Here is a 22,883-nt window from a genome sequence, read left to right as displayed (position 1 = left end):
TTCAATTGGTCAATCCACTTTGAGCCCGTATCAAACTACAGACTGCGAAGGCTGACAACTACGACTGCTAATTCTTAATGGGTCAATTACTAATTACTGAACAATAGACCAGTTATATGACGATATCACTATAATAAGCCCTTCAAGAGTTGTAACTGCCAGTCAGATCGGCCTTCATAGTTAGTAGTTTGATATTTATAGAAGAATTTCCCGCAACTTTCAAACGGCAGCGAAATCGCGGTAGTTTTCGAATACCGCCGCGCATGCGCTCCAGCAGCCGGAATTTTGTACCCCGGCGAGAGCGCGACGACGAGCCTTCGTTCGGCTTCAGTTGAATGAAAGACGCTGTGACGGTGAGTGGTCGCCGTGCCTGCCACCGCCGACTTTTTCCACGTTGCGTTCCTCTGCGGGCAAGTTTTGTGGCTATTGCGTCGTGCGTTACATTGTGAGAAAAGTGAGTAAAATCGATTCCCCCCCCTGTTGTGTGTCCCTTTCCCGGGAAAGAAAACGCGAAATTGCGAATTTTGTGCGCGCGATTTCGACGCAATCGGAGAGCAGGACGAAACAATATCGTGCGTCGATCTATCGAGCGAATGGAATATCGTGCTCTCTCTCTCTCTCTCTCTCTCNCCCCCCCCCTTCCCTCCCTCTTTCTGGCTTTCGCATCAGGTCATCGCCATAATCGCCGACCGGTGGGAAGGATTCATCGAGCCCTGCACGTCGAGAGAGGGGGAATCGATCAAGTTTGATCTCTCGTCGTCGTCCTCCGCGCGATCTTTCTCGGCGCGGATCTTATCTCGCGATGCAAATGTAATATCGCAAAAAACCGGAACGAAATGGCGTCGTTATGCAAAGCGCGGAATGCTGCTACGATCTCGCACGATTCGATCGATCTATCGAGTCAGCTAGAATGTCCGAATAAATCTCTCTCGCTTCGTTCGCGTAACATGATGAGATATTCGACGCGCTCGATCGATGAGACGCAATCTTCTGTCTCTTCAGTTGCTCCGATTGTTCCCGCCAGATTCGCAATTCGCGTATTATCATTGTCAACTGTTCGACGATGACGCGACGATAACGACAATGACGACGACAAAGGAGAACGTTTGTTTCGGGTCTACGCAGAGTAAATCTCATGGACTCGCGTAATTGTTTACTCCAGGCCGCGTATAAGGAGTTTCGTTCGGTGCGTGGCCCGATTTTCGTTTGACCTCTTCGATCGTGCGCTGATCCCCGACGCTGTTTGTAAGTACACGGAAAAGACATCACGCTTCTTTTTTCGTATCAGTTTTTCTCAACTTTATCAATATTTTTCGGTAGTCCTCGGGAATAGATGTCAGCTCTATAAGCACGTAATTTTATTTAATATTAAGTAATATTTCTAGAATATTAATAGATGATTGTATATCTACTCCTCATAATATTTAAAGAATAATATTATTTAATATTATATATTTTTTAAATATTCAAAAATTCTTCGAATATAGAAATATTGTTTTAATATTGAATAATATTCATACAATATTGTATGAATATTACGCGCTTATAGGGAGGCTACATTCTGAAGCGTTTCTTTCGAGGAAAATTTTATTCTCGCCAGCTGTTCCAAAACTTGACGATCATTTTCGATCGATCCATCTTACATCATTCGGAGACAATCGAGTACAATTTTCCTCAGAAAGAACGTTTCGGAATGTAGCCTCAGTAGAGTTTATCTTGCCAAGGAACACGGGAAACTTTTTTACACTGAAACTACCGGCGATTAACACGTAACCTGTTTCTACCTGATCATTGACATTACAATGGCGGAGTCTTGGAATAGATACGTGATGCGAAGAAAAATTGTTTACTTATCTTTCTTAGTTATATTTAATATCGAACAATTGAAAATACAAAATTCGTTGTAAATTTAAATAAGAAATTACGAAACAGACACTTCAACCGTTTTCTCTTATTAAAAATAAACTTCAGTTTCCAAAATATAAATAGCACATATGAAACGAAAGGATGAAAGTTATGAACTTTTACCATAAAATTCCTTCTCCATGTATCGTACAAGATCCCAAATTATCGGAAAAAATGGTCAGTCGTGCGTGCTAATCTTTTTGTCACAAATACCTTCGCGCGTATTCTTAGTTATTGCAATATCCATCGTTATATATTATCAATCAGTCAATCAATCGATCGATCAATCAACGATCGATGAGCAAATCGCTTGTCGTTTCTATCCCATTTAAATCAAAGCTGACTCGTTTTTACCTCGCGTCTCGAGATCGAAGTTTAAAGTACGCATACTTGCGCCGAGGACGCAAAGTGGAGCGAGTAACGTGAGTTCTCGAGGTGAAAACGTTGTGAAACAGTGTCTTCGTCGCTTTTCGCGATGTGTTGGCTGGAAATTCGTTGGGCTCGATCGGCATTTGTATTTCCGTTTTTGCGTCGTTTTTTCCCAGTGTAGTTTTCAAGTATGGCGTTCCCTTAAATTCGCCATTCGATTTTAGCATTTTCACAACAAGTTGAACACTACGTGCGACCAGTGTTCGCCGAGAACAAAGTCCTTGGCTGCGCAAACGTAAGCGCGGACGGTCTCGTGACGGCGGGAAGTAACGCTGCTCTCTCGAAGAGAAAAATTCGGTCGAGCGCCTCCGACCGGTTTTCCTTCCTTCGCCTCCCCCTCCGGAACCCGTTACCTCGCGTACACACAAGTATGTTTGCTCCAACAGATCTTGCGCATTCTTCGCGCGTCGTTTGCAACAGGAATTATTACCGTCAGCATAACTCGGCTATCTATATTAAGCGTACAAATTAATCGTACAATAACATATCTAGAAAACTCAATTTGGAAAAATCAAATAAAAAAAAAAGTATTAGTATACGAAAAGAATTAGATAACTTCTGAGATTAAACGCGTTCTTAATTACCCGGGTACCTAATGTGATGTCCGAAAGATGTGTGTGTGTGTGTGTGATCGACACTAATAAAAATTCCATCGTAAGAGCGTAAGAGACGAATCTTGCTCACGTAAGTTTGAGCGCGCGGATTCTATTTTTGGCTCCGCGCCCAGTAATCACGGCTATTTTGGACCGCGTTGTATGAAGTGTGCGAAATCTTTTTGACGTACACGCGGGTTATGCGGCGAGTGTGGAAGAGAAACGTGTCTTCCGGAAGTACATTCTTCGTCAAATGATCGGTCCTCTCGATGAGAACTGTTGACAACTGTCATAACAGCGGTGAGCCGCTCGTTGTTTTGTATCGGCCTGATGTAACTCTCCGCGTCTAAGACGAGAGCGAGTTAATGCGAGAATTGCATGATTTATGCCTGCGAGAATTACTAGAATAATTAGAATGTTCCTTTGTTACGCGAGGATATCGCTCTATAGGGGGCGAATTTATTGAAAAATCGGAAGAAGAGAAAATTCAATTTTTAAGCGACGTAAATATGACACCTGTCGATCGTACGATGAGATTTGTCCTCGCCGCGCAAAGAATTTGCATTCATCTACTGATTGATGTGCAGATAATCTTCGTACGAATTATAAAATTGATAATACGCCGTCCTGGATGACCGTGCGCGAAGACAAAGCGCGTTGGGCGACAGCATCGTGTGCTATTTTCTCGACTCATCGTCGGACAAAGTAGCTTTCGCGGCCTCGGTGGTAATTCAAAACGCGAGGAACGACACGTGAGAGAACGCTGAGTGCCTTGTGGCGTAGTGACGTGCATCGTCATTGAGGAGAGAGAGCGGGAAGGAGGGTAAGGAGAGGAAGCTGAAGGGAGAGAATAGCGTTATTCTCCACCCGTACAGTTTGAAACCATGCCGGATGAATGCAGGCATCGTTCTCTCTCTCTCTCTCTCGTTCTCACGGGTATGAATGGCGACTGCGACGTAGACGAGATGGAAATCTACGCGCAGTACGCCGTTGAAAACGATTATGGGGTCACCTCTTCAAGCGGCCGCATCAACCGCTTCAAGTACTTCCCGTAGTATCCCGTAATTAATTTAGTAAATCCTTGGTTGTTCGAAATTTTAACAAACGTATTCTGGCCTGTGCACACACGGATGATTGTTTACGTAAAAACCAAAAAATAAGATGACTATTCCCGAGTTAAGTTTATCTTTAGACGAATTGTAGCCGAGGATGAACTGAAGATAAGTATAAAATCTGACTGTGAATACCGGCCTTTAATCTCGCTGGATTTTGTTCGGGGCGGGTCGCGAATGCGCTACATCGCACTCAACCTGCGAATGTTTTCACGGCATGACGATATTTTCGGGGCGAAACAAATTCGAAAAATCCATGGTGAATTCGGAGAAGACAACATCGCACGTGTCGTCGTCGCGCGCGACGGAAGTCGATCCGACAATCGGGTCGCGACGATGATTCATTGACGTTGAGTTATCGGAAACGCGTCGTTTAGCGTTTAATTATCATAATAATAATGATCCTTGACCCCGACGAGAGAAATCGGAGAGCGGCTCGGGTCGAAAAATCGAGGGATCGCGGATCGAGCTTTCCTCAACTCGACTTCCGGTCGGTCGGCTCGTAACGGTTAAATGACAGTCGCGTACGCAAGCATAGGTATCAGTAATTAAGATATGCCCACGTCGCGCGGTGACTGGATTTTCCGGGAATGACTGAGCGACTCGCGCGCGTAGATCGGCCGGCATAACCGTCAAGGCCGTTGTCACATGGTACGACCAATTGCCACCGGTTTCCGCGTTGCCGCGAACGCCGTCTTCTGCATATCCATCTGGAGTATTTCGCGCCGGTACTTTCAATGCCGCAGACGATTGTGTATTCGTCTCAAACTAGGTGTACACATCGAACGAATATGTGCGTGAACTTTAGCACTGCCATTTTGAAAATAAAAGAAAAACCAAATTCCATTGAGAAATGTACGGCTCAAAAGGTGAAGGTAGCGCGCTATTACCGTCATTTTATCTTTATGATTCGTTAGATGTTCGTTAGAAACAAATCGGCGCTTTAGCGTTGACAGTTCGAACGCATTATAAAAAACAAATTAATGTTATCGTGAAAATATACATACTACACACTCGCTGTTTGTTCGTTTCCTTAGTATATATCCAGCTTAAAGCGTCGGGAATTATATTCTCCGGAGTCTAAAGTCGCTTTCAAAGTTCACACGCGAATAATCGCGCGCAATACCGAGAGTCTTGCAATTGAGAGCGAGCGTGTAACTCAAACTCTTTCTCTGGGTCACCACGTGGTTCAGCCACGCGCATTAAGCGCTAAATGTGTGACCGTCCTCTCGAAATAACATTGTTTCGGACACATCTGTTGATTCATCCCCCTCTCCTCTTTCTCTTTCTCTGTCTGTCCCCCTCCCTCTTTTCCTCCCTTCTCTTTCTCTCATGTTTTCAAAAGATTGGGTAATAACTAATTAATCAGTAAAAAGTGTTGAGTTAAACAACAATAATAAGAAAAATTAGAAATAATACTAGCTTTTTTCGTCTCTTTGAACACATGTAATAAGCTTTTAAATATAATAAATTAATTACTGATAAAATAACTTAATTTGAATTTCTAACTGTTCTAATTGTTAAAGCATGATAAATCGAAATGAATTTATGTGAAAAAGAAATATCTCCTCCGTGTAGAACCGGTTTTCCGGGTGTTTAAAGTCATAAGTTTTTCTCTAATGTATATATAATCATGTGTTTTTTTATATAAATATATTTTCTCACTCGTTAATCTGCAGATAAAAGATACGATATCAAGGGAAGACTGAGAAAAATGAATACTTCACTTGGTATTTTATTTTTATTTTGACATATCCTAACGTGAAAACTAGATATTTCCTGAGGCGTTTATTTTATGTTGACTTTCTTTTAATATTTTTGTGCTTAGAATATTTGACGAGTAGATAAGATGAAATAATGATAGGAATAAATAACTCGGCTATCTTCGGACAGTACCCGAGATAACTGGATGCCTTGAATTGCCAACACTAATTTCAGTACAATAAGCTGAAGAATTTCATGAAAAAGAGGCACGGAATTCATGTATACCTAATATATGCGATCGATACGTGAAAACACGAGTATCTTTTCCCTCTCGAAATCGATAATTGGAGGCGAGCGGGTTTCGGCCGCAATAACTATCGGGAATCATCGCTCAGGCATCCGATAATAGATTGTAGATAATACCGTTTCTAGCTCGCGATGCACAGTCGATTTCACATTCCAAGGCCGCTCATGCTGTATTTACGAGAAACCAGAGGAAAGACCGATAACCGGGTTATCCATAATTAATCCTCTACTTGTGCGATTTCGCGCATCTAATTGCATATCCGTTAAGTGTTGATGAACTAGACGTGACGCGTCTAGTCTCCTCGTTTAATCGATGCTATCGTCATTCCCGATACCGACATGCGCCGAGTATGCGGTGCAGGTGGCAAGCAGGTCTTTGGAAGATTACCCAGTAAACAAGAAATCATTAACACAACGTTATTACAATGACATTTTCAAATATGTAATCAAATGTACGAATATTAATTAGCAGCATTACTTTACGGGTACCCCTAATATTTTCTTTTTCTTTAAATAGAAAGAGGCCGTCCGGTAGCGTAACGTTCGCGAATTGCGTGACTTTCACCATGTTGCGCTCGCAACACCGCTCTATTATGTAAAGGGGACTCGCGCGATTCATTTAACCGTGGAGAGTAGCGGGACGTGTACAGCCCACCGAGAGTTCTTCCTTCGGTGCATCCTGCGAGTGTGGCTCAACACATTCTTTTTCCATTAAGTGATACTACCGACGAGATTTTTCATCCGTAGAGATATTTTTATGTATATACTTTTTGTTAACGATGAAAGGAAGAAAACGCGTCTTCGCGTTGCAAACGTTTATTGCGATCGGTGCGAAATTTGATCTGACGATAAACTAGATATGTGTTTCCCCGATATCAATTGCCAGACTATCCCGCCGTCGACGTTTGTCTCACGCTTGTATTTCGATTAAGTGTAACGTAACAAGCGTACCTGATAAAACGCGGTGTATATATACGGTATAGGTGCTCGCACAAACGTACCACTTACTAAAACAATACACCTCACACGGTGTTATCTAGCTATAATTACTATTTCATGAAAATAAATTTCAATTAAACGGCTATTGGACGAAGAAGAAGGATATCTGTTATATATATCTGCGGAAATATTCGTCTAAATATTGAGCTGTATTAAAATTCGGTCGAGATAACACACGGAAAAAATAGTTCGGTTGAATCTACCTGACAATGGACGAGCAAAAATGCGGCTGAACAAAACAAAATGTTTAGTTCTCATGAACCAAATTCGGTTCTTAAGACTAGAAATTTTGTTTCCTTCGACCAAAATACGTTTGGTTGTCAACTGTCAAATAGATTCAATCGTGTAAAGCAAAAGGTTTAATTCGATAATATGGATATACAAAAAAAATTTTTGACGTAACGAATGTGTTAACATATTCGTTTCGGAAAACGGAACATCCTCGTCTTTAAGTGAGAATCAGCTGAAGCGAGTGTGCTAAGCGGAGAAGTTATAATGAGCGAGTACGTTCGTAGTAAAATTTCCAGAAACAGCAAACACACTTTGCCGGTCTTCCGCCTGTGTGCTCCCCCGCAATCCGTCGGTTGAAGTCGATCGTAATCACGATGAGCTCTTGCATAATTTGCTTTTTGCCTATTATTAACGTAACAATAGAAAGCCCGTCGCCAAATTGTTTCTCGGCGTGTGAACGCCGTTTCAACGAACAATGTTCACCTCGCTCCGCCGCCGCCTCGTGACTTCCGTAAGAAGCAACGCTTAATACTCACGTGCGTGCGCGTAAATCGTGCCGTGAATTTTAAAATTGCGTCCACATGTATAATTTACGTATTGTTTATGCGTGATGTTTACACAGACTTCCTTCGTGTAAACTGTGTAAACTATTATAAATTACGTGAAGGAACGCGAGAAAAGAGTCACGACGTCGCGTGCCACTTCATCCTTAAACTTCGATCCGCACGTACCGCTCTCGTTCAGGCCGCGGTATAAATACGTACTTGAGCGATATGACGCGCGCCACGCGAATTGCGCACGGCGACGACGAGGCGCGATTAATATCGCGTATGCAGTCGCCAGTCGGCCGTTTACAGTCATCCACGTAGAGCAGAATCCGAGTTGCCGCCGATGTCACGGAACGTGGGTGTACAATTCCGCGATCACCGATGTTCGCCCTCAAGAACGGCGATTTCGCATCGAATTAATCGCGTTTTAGCAACCGTTACGGAGTCTCTCACGCTCTTATTAACCGTTATTATTAATAAAATATAGCATATTATCGATTGTTCTGTGATTTATCATTATTTAGAAACACTGTAAATATAGATTTATTCGCCAATTTTTTAGGAAAATGAGGGGAAGCTAAAAAGAATGTTTAAGACACTGTAAATCTCTTTCTTCTTTCACATCGCGCGAATATATATCTTTAGCGTTAATTTATTTGTTACATGGTGAAAAAGTTTGAATTTACCTGTCGAGATGAATAAACCAAACGTGTTTTAGTCAAGAAAAACGAAGATGAAGGAACAAGAACTGAATCTTATTTATCAGGACCAAAAATTTCGTTTCCTTCGACTGAAACGCGTTTGGTTTGTTCATTAAATATATAAGGGAAAAATTCCTTTTGTATTAAAAAGAAATACACTCACTTATAGACACGATATAACAAGAGAAAAAAATTATATTTTTGCGAGAAGATTAGTTTATTTCCAAGAACGCTCAGTCCCAATAACCTTCTCTTTGTTTGCGCTCGCTGATGTATATACAAGTTTTCTTACGGTAATCAGATAATCGTTCAAGGATGGCAAACTAGGTAACGACAATGCCACGTTACCTGACATAGCAGAGGATACGCGATTAGATAACGACGAAGAAATGTCTTGGTGATAGTTCATCGTCCGATTGTCGATCCCGCTTGTGTTTGATATACCACGCCATCCGGACTGGTCCGGCTGAAGTTTAGGATATCGGACGGTCGCCAAAACGATAAGAATCTGAAGAAATCGAGCTCGGAGAAACACGCGAGAAACATTTAACAGTAGTAACTCGTCTTATTTTAACGTGCAAGACGTCACGTACGATAGTTTTTTTTTTTTCAGTGAATCACGCAATTATATTAATATTAATTTTATTATTATTATATATTATTAATTATTTTATATTATATTTAGGGCCATAATTACACAGTGTATTTTCATTTCGGCTCCTGTCACGGTCGATTGTCGCAAAAACCAGAGTGAGCAGTAGATCGCAATTGCGACAACTCGAAGCGCTCCCAACTTATTGGAAAAAAATGTGTTCAAACTGTACTACAACTGACTATACTTTCATGAGACAGCTCTTTGATGAAGCCCCATCACTTCTCGCTGGACCTCACAGCGGAAGCTGTAAAAATTATCTCGCTGACCCGAATATCGCTTCAAATGCGCGCGTTACTATTGTACAATATATAATCTCTAATATACTATAATATACAATATAATCTTTTATTGTTTTTATCTACAGGGAAAAGGACCTTTTCTCCGCGTATTAACGGGGAAAAAAACGTAACGTAGATGTAAACCGAGTTTTACAGCCGAGTGTACGTGGCGTTTCCTCTCTTTTTTTTTTTTCAACTTCACTGTCGCTCCGCGTCCGTTCATCCGGTGCGTTCCTCCGGAATTGTCGGCGTATCGCGACTTCGCGCGATGTCACTCTTGCATCCTCTCTGTCGACGACGGCAATATACTCCTCGCATATCCTTTGTTACAGAGAGTGACGCGCGCTCGCGCGAGTTCGATGTATCGCGTTTTATCGCTCGAACGAACTCGCCCCATATCCTGTGAAACTCGTGCGACGCGCACAAGCACACTCCTACCAGCAGACGCGTCCCTGAACTTTTTCCTCTGTAAACTGAATTAATTCCCTCGCGGGTGGAAGCCGAAGGGTCGCTCCCTCCGTGTGTCCGGCTCGCACACTAACAGCAGGAGTTTTTCGGCCAGCCGGCTGATTTTTCACATGGAAAGCTGCTTTTACCAAAACTGATACACAGATCGAGTGAAATTGTTAAATTTGATCAGGGATCTCGGGCCGAATCGAGTCCTATTAGGCTTCGATTCGCAGGACTCTGACTGGATTTCCCTCTTGCGACATCGGGAAAGTCAACATTCGCGGGCCAACCGCGAACGGCAGCTCATAACAGTTACCGTAAAAGCACGCGCTTATGCAAAAAAGAGAAGGCAACGTTCGTACGAGCAGTGTCGCGCGCGTTATTTTGTGCTCGTCGTTCGCAAACCCGCCCGCTCGTTGCGTTACACTCGACTCGCACAATTAGAGGGGTTTCGCGCTCGCACGCATTCTCACGTATGTGTCACAGTCGGCACACTGTAGCATCAGAACCGATATATACCACTTTCGGGCTTTAAAACCGTGTTGATACATTGAAAAAAGAATTTGGTAGTAACTACTAAAATTTGGTGAATATTTGCCGAGAAAATACTGCAACCAAATAATTTAGTTTCATATATTAAATATAGAATATACGAAATTACAATACTGTATATACAATATATCGAGCTAAATCATTTGGTTGCATCAATCAAATGTTTGGTCGGCAAATATTCATGAAATTTGAGTACTTATTCGGTTACGTATATGCGTGCGTGCGTGGCCGTCTCTCATCTGGTTGCTGCTAACAATCGCGTTATGCACCCGCTCGTCTGTCTCACGAATGTAACCGTTACCGGTGATACGTGCACGGTTACGAGACAGCAGGAGCGAGAAAAAGAGAGTTAGAGTGCGCGTGCTATTTACTCGTCGCGACGATAATTACACCGAGATTTCCAACGCGTAGAAAACACGAGAGAACTGTCACGCACTACGTTCCCGACTGACAGCGTACGTCTTTCCGGGGGCGGCACACATTTTCCGCCCCGGAAAAATTCCCGCGAATTACAATTACGCCGACTTCGCCTGCTTTGAATTTCAAAAGACGGAAATGCGCGAAAGACAGTAGGGTGCATCGTTGAACTGCATTCGCAAATTCGGCGAACAGAAATTCCGTTTCCTTCGCATTTGCCTCGATCATTGTTCTTTCATCGTTGACTTTCCCCCGTGTAAATCATTGTCGCACAATGCACGATCGTTGCGTTCGCTAAATCATCATTACCAATATCGCAGTCTCGGTGTGAAACCACCGTGATATTTCGACGTTGGCGACTCGGGAGGATCGTCTTGTAGCTATCGATCTAATGTTACAGCACTTCCGGCGAATCGGCCGAGCCGTCCGCGGCTGGTAATGTGAATCATAAGCGCGAGTCACGTCATGACGAAAACGTCGAGTGTGTGCCACACGTGCGTAGTCTCTGATTCATGTATTTCATTCGATCGCAAGGCGCGCGTTTCCGGTCGTATCGTACGACGGCCCTCCTCGCCGTCGATCTGCTGAATTTCGGACTAAATGGATTAAATGGAAGCGTCGAATCGGCCCGAAACCGCTTGTCGATATTTCGAGCGCTGTCGGCGCGAACGTGACGTCGACTCGGCGCCGATAGAAACGTGTTCGGTGAAAAAAAAAAGGATAAAGGAGAGTAAAAGAATAAAATAATGAGATAGAACTGAAAACGAAATAAAAATATTGTGAGCACGCAAAAGTATTGCAAACAATAACGAGATGTTATTAAAACGATGAAATTGTATATAACAATGAAATAATATATTGTAAGTAATGATAAAAATAAAGATATTACAAACTCGCAAAAGCGTCGTGAACAATAGTGAAATATCTAATACTAGCAATAATAAAATAATGTTATAATCAATGAAAAAAAAAATGAAACGAAGAAAAATCGATATTGCGCAGAAACAAGTATGATGTGGACATCGGGAGGATCGCTATCGGATCGTCGCGATCGGCGGAACGTGCGAATCGATGAAGTTATCGCGTCGTATCATTACGGCAATTTCTCGCACCTTCGTTAAAGTATTACGCGTATTGTGTACAGGCAGTCGGGAAGAGCCGCCGTCGAAAGCCAGCCGATGAAATACATATCGCTCGTGCATATTTGCGCCGAGGCGAGATTCGCAACCGGACACCGTGTTATAAGCGACGGCGGCGGATGCTCGTGTTTGCAACGAACATGATTCACGACACGAAGTGCGAAGTTTAAAGTCGAGTGGATGCGGTAATGGATTTTCTTTGCATACGCACGATATTATTAGGCGTACAAATTAATTCGGTCCGTTTTTACAAAGTTTATTTACAGTCAAATACAAGTTTAACGTTTGTACTAATTTCCATTATTTTTTACGACTTCATCTATCGGGCACCTTTTAATCACCGTAGGACGGGGAAAAAAATTTAAATTTGAACCAGAGTTACGGGACATTAAATGAAAACCGGTAAAAAATCCTTGGGAAAACATTAGGATGACCAAATAGAATCTGTTTGTATCTCCCACTCAGAATCGCATGTTTAAAGCATTATACTTCTAATCAGAATCCATAATTACTTTGAGAAATTGAATTAGATCCTAATTAAACTCCAGGAAATTTTCTATGCCGGTAACAATAGAAGGCGCGTGCGTGTTTTCTTTTCCTTTTTTCCTCTTATACTTATGAACAATCTTCTCTCTCGTGCGCGAACAAGCAGGTACGCGAGAGATTAGTTCATGCATTTCGTCGCGGCCGGCCGGTAATTCGCGCCGATCAGGTAAATCGCGCGCCAAATAAATTGCGACATGCAATAACACGCCAGCGCGGCACATTTTACTTTCAGATCGGGGAAACGGGTCGAGCGTTGCTCCCCTTTCTAGGCGTGTGCGCGAATTTCGCGCGGTGAAACGTTCGTGAAAAACGCGGAGAACATCATAGCGATTACACGGACGCGCACCCGTCCAATATTGCGATGAGCGGACGATAGCGTGAGAGTTTTTGGTGGGTCCGAATTCGAAGCGATATCAATCAACCGGAATGGGATCCTTGGCCTGGTGGTTGGCCGCAGTCGCCGCTCTGTTGTCCTTGACTGCGACGACGGCAGCCCTCGAAGGACCGAATATATGTACCAGGAAGGAAACGTAAGTTTGTCCCGAGTTGCATCTCAAATTTTTTATTATTATTATTATATATTCTCATTATCCTATAAGCGCGTAATATTATTTAACACGTTCACGACGGGGTGCATCACCGGTGGGTCACGCTCGACTGTCCCATCTGGCGGCGTGCATCACCGGTGGGTCACACGATACTGAGCCATCGGGCGGCGTGCATCACCGGTGGGTCACGCTTGAACATTCGTTTAGACATCGCTCACCATCAAAAATATAGTTCGTTTAGTAACTGGAAAAAATTGCCGTATAGTTGAAAATTTAAATAATTGAAATTTGAATGGCGCCGCCAGATGAAGCGCAGCATGAATTCGAGCGCCGCCTCACAGCGAAAAACATGAAAATCGACCCCGGCGTGAACGTGTTAATATTATTGTAATATTATATATTTTTTTAATATTCAACTCTATGTGTGTGTGCATAATTGTAGTTTTTCTATTTCAAACGTATCACAATAGCAATAAAGTCGAAAAATTATAGTCGGAAGGATTATTTTTGGATCGTTAATAATTGGTAAACATCTTCTCAGGTACACGATAACGGTGAAAGTCACTAAGCAGGAGCCCTACACTGTGAGGGAATACACATGGTGCTTGAGTTTCCCGCCAAGATGCAGCAAATACAAAATTGTCTACAAAACGGAATACAAGACAGAGGTGAGTTATTTAGCTTGCGTCCTCGCAGATAATGTTTTTCGACATATTTGCTACCACTGTATATCTGAGTTCTGGCAAAATTTGTTTTCTCCGTGCTATCGCAGACCATCCTACATCTCCTTTATGTAACAGTGTAAAAAAACGAAGACTTGATTTATATGGACATAAAATGAAAAATTATCGCCGTCACACACACATGTATAATTTGTCTTTCATGAGAATCGGTGCGTCACACATGCGTATATGTGACGCGTGCTAGCGGACGTGTTAATTCACCAACAAGTGAGTCGAACGAGTCAGTCAGCCCAAGAAACACGATTTGACTTTTGAGTCAAATTATCAATTTTACAGCACTTGTGGTGAGAACGAATTATTTATCAATGAAATAATCGTTCTTGTAATCGTGTATAAACTTTCATTAACATCCTACATAGTGCACATAATATCACAGTAATATTACTGATATATTACACATTTTTGAAATATTACGGTAACATTGCCGCAATATGTCACATTCCAAATAGCCAAGACTTCAAATGACGTTTTAATTACTGATATTAGAGACGTTATTATTGAAAAAATTAACTCCTGAAATTCAAATAGAGGCATTGAAACGAAGTAATATAATACATATTTAAAATATTATTTAATAAAAAGTTTTCTAAATATTTTCAAACATACGAAATTGTAAAAGATTCAAATTGCGCCACTGAAGAAGAAGAAACGACACGTAGAGGCGAATCGACGGCATCTTTCATTCCGTTCTTCGTTTTCGCAGGAATTGACGAAGGAAAGGCCCGTGGAGGAATGTTGTAAGGGCTACACGAAGACGACGGACGGGGAACGTTGCATCCCTATCTGTTCCGAGGATTGCCGTCACGGCACCTGCGTGGCACCCGACGTCTGCAAGTGCGAGTCGGGATACGGCGGTCCGCTATGCGACTACCGTGAGTACGAGCTCTCCTTTTTATATTATCTGACCGTAACAGGAACGCGCGTTCCATTGGCGGCAATAAGTCTACGGTGACACGGGTATTGCCCACTTCACATGATATTCTTGGCATGTTATAAAAATATTCTTAGAATGTTAAAAAATAAAATAATAATATAGAAAATGTCTAAGAATATTATGCGCTTATAAGGGTACAAGATGATTCAATTTTACGTGCCTTTCTCCCTGGTGTGTGAACAGAGTGCTCGTTGGGAAAATGGGGCAGGCATTGCGAAATGAATTGCAACTGTCAGAACAATGCCACCTGCGATCCGTTCAGCGGCAAATGCATATGCACGCGCGGCTGGACAGGCGTACACTGCGATCAGAAGTGCAGCCCTAATCGCTACGGTCAGGACTGCGTGGAGGAGTGTCGTTGCAGGAACGGCGGTAGCTGCCATCACATCTCCGGCGAGTGTCACTGTGCCTCCGGCTATACCGGACCGCTGTGAGTTCTCCTTCACTTCTTTTCAGAGCGCTCGCAACATTTTAAATCTCGATCGAAAGGAAATTCATCAAGTTTTATTCATACATCCATGGTGATTAATCAACTTCGTAATTAACTTCTAATTTAATTAATTTCTAATCTCCGAAAGCGTGACAAGTAGTATTAGGTGTAAGAAAATTTAAATTTGAACCAGACTTACGAGACGTTAAATGTAAAGGCACCGAATTCATTTCTACACCTAATATTTCGCAAAAATTTTATACATGCGTTTTCTCGCTTCTGACGTCACGAAACACATATACTTTACTGTTCTTGAAAATTCTTCTTAATTATTCTTAACTCGGCTTCCGGGATTTCTGCGAAAGACACGGCGCCGAGCCGGAAGCTAAACCGCGCGAACCACATCGCGCGGAAGCCTCAAATACCAGCATCTTAATTACAAAGCACATTAACGATAAGAAATCTGATTAATTTTAATCATTGTTAACTAACTTCTTCTTGATCGATGCGGTGCGTGCAGATGCGACGATTTGTGTCCGCTGGGGAAGCACGGAGAGGAATGCAAGTCCGAGTGCCGTTGTCAGAACGGCGGTTCCTGCAGTCCCACGACCGGCGACTGCGACTGCACGCCCGGCTGGATGGTACGTGACATTTTGCCTTTTTTTTACCCGAACCACCAGACTGATCCATTCGCCGTGCCTGTTAATTCGACACGGTCTCATTCAGAATGAACCGTCGGAGCTGAAATGTGTCTGGAGACAGCTAATGTCGTTGCTATCGCAGCTAAATTTATTAGTTGTTTGTATTTAGACTAAAATCACACTCATATTCTCGACTAAAAATCTAGTGTTTTTGCTTTTAAACAGAAGCTGCGTTAAAGCTCGATTGAGACTGAACTGAAAGAGCAATCGACCGAGCAAAAATCTACTACGGAAATCTTTCTGTTCCCACAATCGAGTTATGAAATTGTTTCTTTCCGTGCAGGGTAAGGTCTGCGCGCATAGATGTCAGAGCGGTTTCTGGGGCAAGAATTGCTCCCGCAGCTGTGATTGCTACAATGAAGCCGGCTGCCATCACATCACGGGCGAGTGTCAGTGCAAGGCGGGCTTCTATGGTGATAAGGTAAATATCGACTCAATGGCGTGCTTTTTTTGCACTCATATTTTATCCGATATTTCGGTCCGGACGATTGGTATGTATGAATATCTAAAGAATTAATCTATCTTCCTCTTCCCCTCAACTCGCGGCAGTGCTTAAAGATCTGTTCGGAAGGAACGTTTGGACTGAACTGCTCCCAGAATTGCAGCTGTGACAATGGCGCCACATGTTCCCCTACAAATGGCACCTGCATCTGTGGTCCAGGCTGGGCGGGCGAGACGTGCAACAAACGCGCCTGTGAAGATGGTCTATACGGTCCTCAGTGCACGAAGGTAAGTCGTTCTTCTTGACAACTTTCGCGTTATCTCGATCGATTGGTCGGGCGCTAAGATGTGTGTTCGCACTCGATGTTCTTTCCGATACCTAGATAAAATGATCTAAATGTGAAATCATCTAAGGCAACAAGTATTGCTCGTAGGTGTGCCAATGTGAAGAGGAAAACACAGAGTTCTGTCATCCTTGGACCGGACAATGCTTCTGCAAGGTGGGCTGGGACGGCGAGAACTGCGGCAGGCCGTGCCCGCTCTACACGTTCGGCAAGAAGTGCCAGAATCGCTGCGACTGCAAGAATAACGCGCAGTGTTCGCCGGTGGACGGCTCTTGCATCTGTGCGGCAGGATATCGCGGCAAGGATTGCAGCGAGCTGTGCCCGAAGAACACCTTCGGCGAGGACTGCGCGCAAAGGTGCGCCTGCAAGAACGGCGCCAGTTGCTCGCCCGAAAACGGACGCTGCAACTGCACGGCTGGTATGTAAACAATAATTTTCTTACTCGTAGATTAGGGCTCTCAGGTGATTAACCCTTTGAGTCTCGGTACTTGACGTTGTGTAAATGAATTTTTAATTTCACGAAAAAAGCCAAGGCAGGAATTAATTTGTACGTCTAATAAGTTACGCATTACTTCTAATGCCGGTATGAGAACGAATCTTATAGATGAACGGTCAGCGATCGGAATATTTTAATGTTTAGATATACACACTATTATGTCGTATCTTTCAGATTACGCCGAGACTCAAACGATTAAAAATCATTCGCAATCATTTCGTGATAATTCATTAAAAGAGATAAGAGTTATATATGCGTTAGCAGCTTTAGGATTATGTCTCCTGAAATGGAAATATTATGCTGAAAATTTTACCGAAATTCTTTCTCAATTGACTCCATTTCGCTATTATTCCGCTAATCTACGCAATTTCCAGTTAAATTTAGTAAATTTTAATAGTATACTTTAACTTTTCTATTATTTTTAATAATACTCTAATAATACTTTTTTTCTAAAATATTTTAACTTACATTCGAATACTAGTATACCATGAATTTGATGGGCGGTGAGATGAAAGTCACTGAAAACTGCGTATACCAATGAAATAAGGAGCCAATTGAGAGGGTATTTCAGCAAAATTTCTCCATCAGAGTCCTCATTCAATTGTGAAAGAAATTCTGAAGTAGCTTGTCGTCTAACAATCACATTACACCTTCTAATTACGTCGCTTCTTTCAATCCATTTCCTCGATTAATTTGCATTTATACTGCATGCAATTGTGTGTAAACGATTAGTGGCTTGCTCAATGTTCCTCTCTCGACGTAATCTCTCAATTGTCTCATAGCTCGTTCGTAGAATTTCTGTAGCGATGATTTCGTTAGCAGACGTAACGAAATTCCTCTTTATCATTGCAATATAATCGCGATGCGTCTCTCGATGCTTGGTCTAATCTCGATCTCTGGTCTCTTCGAGATTAGAGAGAGAGAGAGAGAGAGAGAGAGAGAGAGAGAGAGAGAGAGAGAGAGAAAGAAAGAAAGAAAGAAAGAAAGAAAGAAAAAAGACCCGATATCGGTAAGTACGATAGATTATATGTATCTCTGATGACATTTTGCCAGGATGGGCTGGTGTGCTATGCGATCGTCCGTGCGACGACAAGTCCTACGGCAAGGACTGCAAGAACGAGTGCAAATGCTTTAACAATGCAGCCTGCAATCCGCAAAACGGTAAAGTAGTTTGAGCTGATGATTCTGTCTTCCGCGCCTTTTCGCGAGAAATTCATTATCGCGCGTCGAGTTTCCCTCGAGTGTTTGGATTGCGTTATATTTCAAAGAAGCTCTTACGATAAATTCTTTCGCCTTGGTTGGTACCTAATGAAATGGCCGTTTTGGAATTTAAACCTTTGATTTTTACTTGAAAAACTCAAAACTTGCTTCGTCAATCATCAAAACAGTCTCCGTCTATGCACTAATACCGTCTACTTCTGCCAACGTGATCAACAAGTGCGTCAATGCCGTTCTTAAAAAAAAAAATCTGAGGAACGAGAGTCGACGAATTCGCGGAATGCATCTTTTAATCGCGTCTTTCTTCCTATCTAACTACCTGCGCAGAACGCGTCGACGGTTGTCATAAAGCATCCACTTTTCATCGCACGTCACTGTTCTGTGCGATATTCCATCATCGTTCCGTCGGGAAAGCGAAGGAACGTAGATCTCCAAATGTCTCATCTTGTCCTTCTCTGTCGGTTCATGATGAACCCATTCGTCCAACTTGTTCACTTTTCCCAAGGCTCTTAAATGTCGGACGACAGCTGAACGATGGAAGTTGAGTCTTTCCAACTGTCGATTCCGTTTCAATCGTATCCTTCAAAACGGCGTCGTCAATGACGGAGGTCAAATTGTCGAAATTTGTGTCTTCAGACCGAAAGCAACGCCTCGTCGTCCTTTCACCGGCAGGACCTTCGCCGAAAGCAATATTAGTGTCAGTCTATATTAGATATTTGAACCTTAAGAAATTGACCAATCACAGTTAATTATTCTCTTCACATTCGACTGCTTCACGTATCGCTAATGACCGCGTTTGAATTCGTGAATGAAACGAATTTCCCATATTGACTTAAATACGAAAGTTTAAAACACGGCCATCTCATTCGCACCAACTCAACACTGTTATTCACCCTTCGCACCTGCACCGAGATAACACCACACGTTATCTTATCTATACACATACACACACACACACGTAGGCACGTGCACGTGTGCGGCTGGCTTCACCGGCACACTCTGCCAAGATCATTGCGAAAAGGGTTTCTTCGGGAACGGATGCAATCAGACCTGCGACTGCGCTGAGGAGAACACCGTGGATTGCGATCCAGCCACCGGACGCTGCAACTGCGAGCCGGAATGGCGAGGTTTGTCGAATTCGCTGTCGCACTTTCGATTTCGCCACGAAATTTTACCGTTTCATTATATTTTACAAAATCGAACGGTACATACCTCTTCATCGTTATCGAGAAGAATTTTCTTTCGGAGTGATCACGAGAGATGAGAGAAATTACTTTTCAAATAGAGTCGGATATTTTTACTCGTAATTGGGAAATACAGAAATATCAGATCGCCTTTGCTGCGTTATCCATTAATTTTGGCTGCGTTTTCTGTTAATTTGAGAAAAGCGATATTGTTTGAAATCGAACGGTAAATTGAATCGTGAGGAAGTCGCTTTAAGGAGCGGCGAACGAAGAATCTCGAGACGGGTTTTGCTTTGACGTGAAAACAGGAGTCCGATGCGAAACGAAATGTCCGGAGGGTCTTTACGGCAACGATTGCCATTCGCATTGCGACTGCATGAACAATAGCTCGTGCGACCCGACGACCGGCCGTTGCGTCTGCGCCAGGGGATGGGAAGGCAACGATTGCACGCGACCCTGCAAGGAAGGATGGTACGGCCTAGGATGCAAAGAGAAGTGCCCGGAGAAAATGAACAACGGTAAACTGACGTGTTATATTCGCTCGTAGGATCGAGGTAGTCGCGTTCCGTCCCGAGTTTATTGCCGTAACCCAATTAAGCCCCTTTTAAGCGCGTAATATTATTTAATATTAAATAGTATTCTTAGAATATTAGACGTAAAATTCATATAATATTCTATGAATATTACGCGTTTATAGGGAAGAGCCTTCAATTTTATCGTTTCTTCCTGCGTGTAATGATTATACTATCTTCTGTCGTACCTTAAGTGACCTACTTTAAACAATAATGATTGTGACAAATTGTTCAAATTTTCTTTTCTTCTGTACATTCAAAACTACAATATCTGTATGCTGGATAAGCACGTTAATAGAATCAGGTCGTATCAGAAAATTTGCTCGCAAACCGAGCAGTAAAAGTAAGTGTTTCAACGAAACAGGTTAATTTACGCTAAACTGCATGATTGTGTTTCGTAGATGATCGATAGTGATTTCACGTTTGATTGCATCGGATAAATGTAGACTTTGATGAACTTTTGCGTTGCCATTTTGACGATTAACGCTTTTAATTCGATCTTAATTTAATTAGTTGAATTTACTTGACCTGCCAATTAAATTAATTTGATTGAATTTACTTTGAATTGAAACTTTTAGATTATTGACTTTTCACGCTTTACGTTATGATTTCTTAATTCTCTACGAGGCATACGCTCGGACATACTTTGACCCGTAAGTTCCGTGGAGTTATCCTCTCAGACACATCGTCGCACGATGTACATAGGCGATTAACGCGCATACCGGAGACAAACTCATCGGATCGACATCTCTCGCTCATGGCAGTAACATCCGGCTGTAGATAACGCTTGGATGTGGGTTCTCTGTTACGCATTTCACGGTACAGCCGATGGGATTCACGCTAAAGAGAAACCTATCGACCGCAGTACTTGCGCTTTTATGTAAAACCTAACGTCGTGACGTCGTTATCAGCAACACCGTTTCTCCTCTTTCTTCGTCGACGATTGTTTTTCTATCATCGAGAAGAAATTAAGAAAGAGGAATGCGCCCCACCTCCACCGACTGTCGTTTTTTTCCCGCAGGCAACATGACCTGCGATCATGTCACCGGCGAATACGTGTGCCGACCGGGATATTTGGGTCTTACGTGCGAACATCCGTGTCCACCGACTCGCTACGGGCCCAGCTGCGCGAATCATTGTCATTGTAAAAACGGCGGCGAGTGTCATCATGTGACAGGTAAATCGAAGGCAACTCCTTGAAAATGCTACTTTTTAGTATGCTTTTTATATATAATTACAATTTATTATAAGTGTTACTCTCCAAATGTTACGCATCTTTGCTTAATAAAGATTACTATTCTCATCATCATTATCATCATCACTGTTATTATTGTTATTATGATTAATTATGAAATCGTCTAAAGCGAACACTGAATATAATATTGTTATAAAATGTTATTACATAATATAATAAAATAACATTAATATTAATATATGTGTATATCATTACTTTAATTGAAATTTTCATATATTTTCTGATCAGGTGTATGTCAATGTCGACCTGGCTGGCAAGGAGAATATTGCCAGATACCGTGTGCAGAAGGCACTTATGGAGTGAATTGCACGCAACACTGCAAATGTCAAAACGGTGGCAAGTGCAGGTCAAACGACGGATATTGTCGATGCGCGCCTGGATGGGCAGGAACCAGATGCACCGAAAGTAAGAAAAAGTCATTTCGTTCGATTTTATAGTACTTGCAATACCGAATGATACGATGATTTGTTTCCTGTCGGTTTTAGTTTGTCCCGAAGGATCCTACGGGGACCACTGTATGAAATCTTGCGAATGCAAGAATGACTTCTTCATGTGCCATCCAGCCGAGGGTTGCATGTGCAGACACGGATACACGGGTGCGTAAAATACATTTGCAAATAAAACAAACTATCAACAACAAATTTATATATATATATATGATTATTGTTTATTATATAAGAAAATATATTTTCTTATACAAAAGTACCTTTTTCATTATTTCACATAAAAATTTAACACGTTGACTGTCAACTACGAGATATCTCGTAGGTTGTTTACTTGCCCGGGACGCCAACTACGAGTTATCTCGTCGCTTCATTACTTGATTAAATCAAATTGGCTTCTTAGACCAGAATCGTGAAAAGTTCCGTGGCAGTCAACGTGTTAATCTATGATTAAAAAGTAATTATGAGAAACACTGACAAAATTGTTCGAAGTAACGTCTGCCTTCAACGCAAGAAGAACAGGTTTAAATAACACGATGCAATCGATAAACGATTTTCAGGCCCGAACTGCGACGAGCAGTTATTCTTCCGGAACGTTCAGGAGCAGGAAGAGGGTGGATACGGGCACATCGTGGCTGTGGTATTCGCGATGATTGTCGTGATCTGCATGGTGTTCGCCGGTTGGTTGTATCATCGTCGCAGAGTGTCCGACTTGAAAAATGAGATAGCTCAGGTGCAATACACAGCCGATCCGATACCACCGCCAGGTAAGCAGACGACGTGATATCAAAACTAACGACGAAACTTGATCTAAAATATCTCTATAAGCGTGTAATATTCCCAGAATATTATATGAATATTATTAATGTTAAATTAATATTCCTATAATATTCTAAGAATGTTATATAATATTTTATGTAATATTTTTTAATTTATAGAAATGTTCTATTGATGATATATATCCACTTCAAATAATATTCTTGGCATATATATATATATATATATATAT

The 22,883-nt window shown here is 42.2% G+C and overlaps 1 protein-coding gene across 5 annotated transcripts in view; it reads left to right on the top strand.

The window, feature by feature from the left end:
- The first annotated feature begins 327 nt into the window (after positions 1 to 327).
- Positions 328 to 22,883, top strand: part of LOC106748033 (multiple epidermal growth factor-like domains protein 10) — a 25,555-nt gene continuing 2,999 nt past the window's right edge. Inside the window, exons 1-18 of one of the 5 annotated variants that reach the window (XM_014626194.1) lie at positions 328 to 454; positions 1,163 to 1,245; positions 12,025 to 12,204; positions 12,798 to 13,095; positions 13,655 to 13,781; positions 14,560 to 14,728; positions 14,974 to 15,220; positions 15,741 to 15,861; positions 16,205 to 16,342; positions 16,471 to 16,650; positions 16,797 to 17,124; positions 18,256 to 18,363; positions 19,383 to 19,547; positions 19,913 to 20,122; positions 21,198 to 21,353; positions 21,660 to 21,836; positions 21,917 to 22,027; positions 22,435 to 22,641. In XM_014626194.1, the coding sequence (XP_014481680.1) occupies positions 12,992 to 13,095; positions 13,655 to 13,781; positions 14,560 to 14,728; positions 14,974 to 15,220; positions 15,741 to 15,861; positions 16,205 to 16,342; positions 16,471 to 16,650; positions 16,797 to 17,124; positions 18,256 to 18,363; positions 19,383 to 19,547; positions 19,913 to 20,122; positions 21,198 to 21,353; positions 21,660 to 21,836; positions 21,917 to 22,027; positions 22,435 to 22,641 (2,548 nt within the window). In that variant the 5' untranslated portion in view covers positions 328 to 454; positions 1,163 to 1,245; positions 12,025 to 12,204; positions 12,798 to 12,991. The remainder of the gene's footprint in view (positions 455 to 1,162; positions 1,246 to 12,024; positions 12,205 to 12,797; positions 13,096 to 13,654; positions 13,782 to 14,559; positions 14,729 to 14,973; positions 15,221 to 15,740; positions 15,862 to 16,204; positions 16,343 to 16,470; positions 16,651 to 16,796; positions 17,125 to 18,255; positions 18,364 to 19,382; positions 19,548 to 19,912; positions 20,123 to 21,197; positions 21,354 to 21,659; positions 21,837 to 21,916; positions 22,028 to 22,434; positions 22,642 to 22,883) is intronic. The other 4 variants (XM_014626193.1, XM_014626195.1, XM_014626192.1 and 1 more) reach the window with 4 other exon arrangements.

This window comes from Dinoponera quadriceps, unplaced genomic scaffold (genome assembly GCF_001313825.1).
Source record: "Dinoponera quadriceps isolate SergipeBrazil2010 unplaced genomic scaffold, ASM131382v1 scaffold2662, whole genome shotgun sequence".
In the NCBI taxonomy this organism is placed as follows: Eukaryota; Metazoa; Arthropoda; class Insecta; order Hymenoptera; family Formicidae; genus Dinoponera; species Dinoponera quadriceps.
The sequence above is the reverse complement of the archived record's forward strand: the minus strand, read 5'-3'. Positions and strand labels throughout refer to the sequence as shown.